The following is a 5000-nucleotide window of genomic DNA, read 5'->3' as shown; positions in this document are numbered from 1 at the left end:
CTGATACCCTCAATAACCCCTTATTCCTATACTGTACCCTATTCCCTGACCTCCTCTCTCCTCCAGTACTCCATACTCCTGTCATCCCTCTATCCTGATAATGGAGACGTTACTGAATGGAAAAGCACCCTCAGCCATGACTAAACCCCCAACTGCCTTGGGGATCGTGTGTGTGTGTGTGTGTGTGTGTGTGTGTGTGTGTGTGTGTGTGTGTCGGATACTCTGTCAGAGTGCCTGGGCAAGTGTGTGCTTGCCCAGCCCAGCCTGGGGGACAGCTCAGTCAGACACCCTGTCAACTCGACTCCACACATACACACACACACACACACACACACACACACACACACACACACACACACACACCTAAAACACATGCACTCTGCCACCATCTGCTCCACAGGTAGTCAGCAGCATGCACACACACATGGTGAGGATGACACACACACACACACACACACATACACAGACACACACATACACACACACACACACACACACACACACACACACACATACACAGAGCTTGGCTTATATGAGACAGACATCTCATATGAGCCCCCTGGACACATGATCCAGGCTAACTCAGAAACACAATCTCAGTTCATCCATGTATGTTTGGTAGAATGGCGCTAACTTACATTTTGTTCCTAGAGACAAGGCTGTTGGGAACCCTGGGGAATAGCTACACTGATCTTAATGATTCAATTGGACAGCACATCTGACTTACGGACTCAGACCAGCATTCGTAACAACCTACAGTACAGAGGAATTGTAGATAATAGCCTACAGTGCCGTCCATTTAAAAGAATCACATCAGTCCTGAATGTTAGGAACCTTTTTTTTTTACTGTCAAATAGTCAATCAATCATCAGCATTATTATCTGCTTATTCTCTGTAGGCTTGATACTCCATCAGGAGAAGTTTAATCAATGTATTAAATATGATACGGGCTGGGCTCAATCGGCCCAATATATTACGCTTGACTGTGCAGTAAATAGTTATGCATGATTGATAAGAACAAAAGTTAACTGTTTAAGATTTTGGCAAAACAACTCGCTCAGTCAAATAAGTCTGTGATTAATTTATACTCGATTGGATGCTGTTTCTGGCGTCTCTAGTTGCTTGGCCACGGAAGCGCGGTGCGCCTGTTACTCTAATGAGGAGGAGGCGCATTTAGATATTGTCTGCTTGCTATTGGTTCAAACCCCGGGCAAGGCGGTGCTCCAGCTAGACAAAACAGACAACGTGCGCTGATCTCAACCACACAGAGCCATAACAGCCTAGAGAGACAATTCTACCCCACATTTATTTTAAAAAGTTGCGTTTTTGGTATTCAAAACAACGTTACTTGTTTTGACTGTGTGCAGATCCTGCACATACCTCTTCTGCAATAACAGAGGTGTTTTTTCAACGTATATATTTTTCTTCCGTTATTGATATTGTCCTAAAGCAGAGCTATGGATTTGGTGTGGCTCGTTTGTTTGGCCGTGAGCTTCGGAGCCTGGTTCGCTACTGCAGAGAGACACAGCGTCTTCTGGAATAGCACAAACCCAAAGTAAGTGTGTGTGTGTGTGTGTGTGTGTGTGTGTGTGTGTGTGTGTGAGAGAGAAAGAGAGAATGATATAAAGTTTTGTTTTTTCAGCTTCACTTCATGCTGTTTGTCTACCCACGTTCGTTTCACATTGGATGCAAATATGTGTGTTTGAGAGAGTCTTCTTATCAGAACTTATCTTGTGTGAGTGATTGCTCTGTACAGGGTCAAGCGGTTAATTTACATCCCGCGCGGGACACATCTGCCTCGCCAGATTTGCCCACTGCTCTTGTGGCGCTATAGAGGTTATTCTTTAAGTCTTGACAAACTTCGTAGGGTTTTTCTAGGACCTGTTACTGCCTTGCCTTACTACTGCTTCACGTAGGCTGATTTTGTGCCTTACTTTAGTGCATTCATAAGCAGGCCTATAGGCAAGACAAGGGCCTTTGGAGACGTGTGCGATATTGTTATGAAAGCCTATCGGTTTAAAGAAGACAAACATACAATTGTTATTAGCCTACAGCACGTAATTGTTTTTTATTTTATTATATTTGTTTATATAATGTACTGTATACCTTCCTATCTGACTTATTCAATTAGGGCTCCGGTTCCTCCTTTAACCCGGGTAACAGGATTGTAATTACGCCGTTGCGCACGGGGCGTATTGGAAGCGAATGCCCGAATGCCTAGACAGATGGACAGACAGAATCAACCCTATATTTAACCCGCAATACACAGACACACACACAGACATCTTGTAATAAATAGCCTGACATACACAAACTCGAGCAGCGTAGGCCAAGAGGCCGTCTGTGCGCTTCTCTTCACTCTGACACTGGCTATGTGTGTGGTTGTGTGTGTGTGTGTGTGTGTGTGTGTATGTGTGTTGGGGGGGTGATTGTTTTGGGGTCACAAATGTAATGCAATCCGACCACTCAGTGGGATCGATGGGGCTTGACAGGCGCAAGTGGGTAGCACGATTTATTGAGCTTTTAGCGCGGAACTGTAGAAAGAGAGAATGAAGGGATGTATTATTTTATAGAGGGGTGGAATAAAAGACGATGGGGGTCATCGTCGTATCATCAGAGTGAGGTCGATGAAAATGAGCTACCAGGACTCAAGGGGAAAAGCCATTATGGCCTTTCAGCCCTGTCTTGATTAGGTTACCTCTCTGTGTCTTCGTAATTGCCCTTTACCAGCGACGATAGAGCTAAAAAAGATTTCTCCAAGGGGAATTCTGAAGTCTCATAATAATTGGTTAATGACACTGACATAGTGTTGGCAAATGCCCTGTCATGAGTTGTCATGAGTTGTCATGGGTTTGTCGGTGTGAGTCAGTGAGGTGATGTAGATACCTATCCCGCAGTAATCTGACTTCAACCTGAGTCACCGCAGAGACAAGGACATGAGCAGAGAACACGACTTCCTTGTTAAGGAAAGAGAGGATAAAGAAGAGAACTGTAGAGAGAGGAAATCTGAACCCAACTATTTTTAGGTCATTTGGAGAAAAGAGCAGGGATGATGGATAGAAGAGAATGAAGAGTTTTGGGTCAAGTGAGAATCGCTGATAAGGGCCGGGTAGTGCAAGAGTGGACAGTGTGACACACACACACACACACCACACCACACCCACACGCACACACACACCACCACACCACACCACACCACACCACACACACACATGTTTGTGTTCTCTAATCCAGTCCTGGACTACATTATCACTCAAACTTGGCTTAGAGCCGAGTATAAGCACAAGCAGCAAAACCATAATATAACACTAATCCCTCTCATAGCTGACTAAAGATAGACAGACAGACACACACATAACCAGACATATAGATATGTATCGTCACATATATAGACAAACACATGCGTGGGTGCGCGCACACTTGTTAACATGTGTGCACGGATGAACACGAACACACACACACACACACACACACACACACACACACACACAGAGGACACACACACACACACAGAGGACACACATTCTTTATTCTTTATTCTTCCAAAAAAACATTCTTCCACAAAAAATCTGGATGGTCCTCCCAATTAAGTGATGTGTGTGTAATCTAATCCCTTTTCTCACAAAGACACATACTGATTCTTCCCAGAAGTCTATCTGAAATCTCGGAAAATCACAAGTAGATTTAGTTCCAGTCAATCAGACTTATGGAAGTTTTCAGAAGGAGAAAATGCAGTAAATCCTCATAATCTGCTGGCCTGTACACTATTTTTAACACATTTTTACTGTATAATCTCTCTCGCACCTCTTTAATCCCTCATTCCCAGAGTTTCTCTCTTTATTTACTTTATTCAATCACTCATTCTCTCTCTCTGCAGTTTTCCATCTTCTTTCTGCCCAAATTCCCAATATGGTCCTCTAGCAGGTGTCTCACTTTACACAGAGACTCACTCCACCTGATACATCACATATGATCAATCAGTCAACCAGTCAGTGAATGGCTGAATTGATCACTATGGGAGTGAATGGCTCAGAGGCCTGTGGCTAATTGATGCTAATTGATTGTTGGTGTGATTGTATTAACTGATGTGTGAAGGGGAGAGTTTCCAGATGGCAACACACAGCCCTCTATATTGTGTGTATACTTTATATAAGACAGTATCTGAACTGAAGTTGTGTGTTACTGTACATGTCCATTCTTGTGTGTGTATTCATCAGAAACAGTATGAATTACCAATGAGGACTTAATCCTTTGCTTCTGCCTTGCAGGAAGTTGACACGTGTGTGTGTGTGTGTGTGTGTGTGTGTGTGTGTGTGTGTGTGTGTGTGTGTGTGTAGTCGTCCGTCTGATAGATGACAGGCGGAGAGACGTGTTTTTCACAGCCTGTTCTAGCCTTGTTTTTTTACCCTACTACATGTCTTTGCCTGTGTGTGTGTGTGTGTGTGTGTGTGTGTGTGTGTGTGTGTGTGTGTGTGTGTGTGTGTGTGTGTGCGTGCGAGAGAGAGGGGAAGAGAGCTTCTGTCTGGCTGATCCAACAGCCTTAATCATTAGTTCTGGCGCAATGCCTTGTTACTGGAAGTGATTATTTTTTTTTGACCGAGAGCAGGCGTGTACTGTAAGTTGCCCTCACTTCAACGTCAGTAAAAGGGAGTGGCCATTACTGTAGACGATATTATTGAGAGCTGATAAATCAGTAACTCATACACACACATACACACACACACACACACACACAAACACACACACTCCGGGGGGCACAAGGGAGGAGTCTGTGTGTGTTAATATTAGCATCTAGCATTCCACGCTCCCCCTGTTACTATACTCATCTCTCAGCTGTGTCCCTCCCTCCCTCCCTCCCTCCCTCCCTCTCTCTCTCCCTTCCTCTGTCTGTACCTGTCTGTTCCTCTCTCCATCTCAACTCCCTCGCTTTCCCTCACCAGCTGGGTCTCTTCTAGCTTGTTATTACATTATGTTTGACTGCCTCTCTCTCTTTTTCTCTT

The 5000-nt window shown here is 44.3% G+C and overlaps 1 protein-coding gene across 1 annotated transcript in view; it reads left to right on the top strand.

Moving 5' to 3' along the window:
- The first annotated feature begins 1285 nt into the window (after nucleotides 1-1285).
- The window catches only part of efna1b (ephrin-A1b), a 12641-nt gene continuing 8926 nt past the window's right edge, over nucleotides 1286-5000 (top strand). Inside the window, exon 1 of the mRNA XM_083679336.1 lies at nucleotides 1286-1555. Within this exon, the coding sequence (XP_083535462.1) occupies nucleotides 1458-1555 (98 nt within the window). The 5' untranslated portion in view covers nucleotides 1286-1457. The remainder of the gene's footprint in view (nucleotides 1556-5000) is intronic.

This window comes from Argentina silus (assembly GCF_951799395.1).
Source record: "Argentina silus genome assembly, chromosome: 10".
NCBI lineage: Eukaryota > Metazoa > Chordata > Actinopteri > Argentiniformes > Argentinidae > Argentina > Argentina silus.
This window is presented reverse-complemented; position numbering and strand designations above follow the sequence as displayed.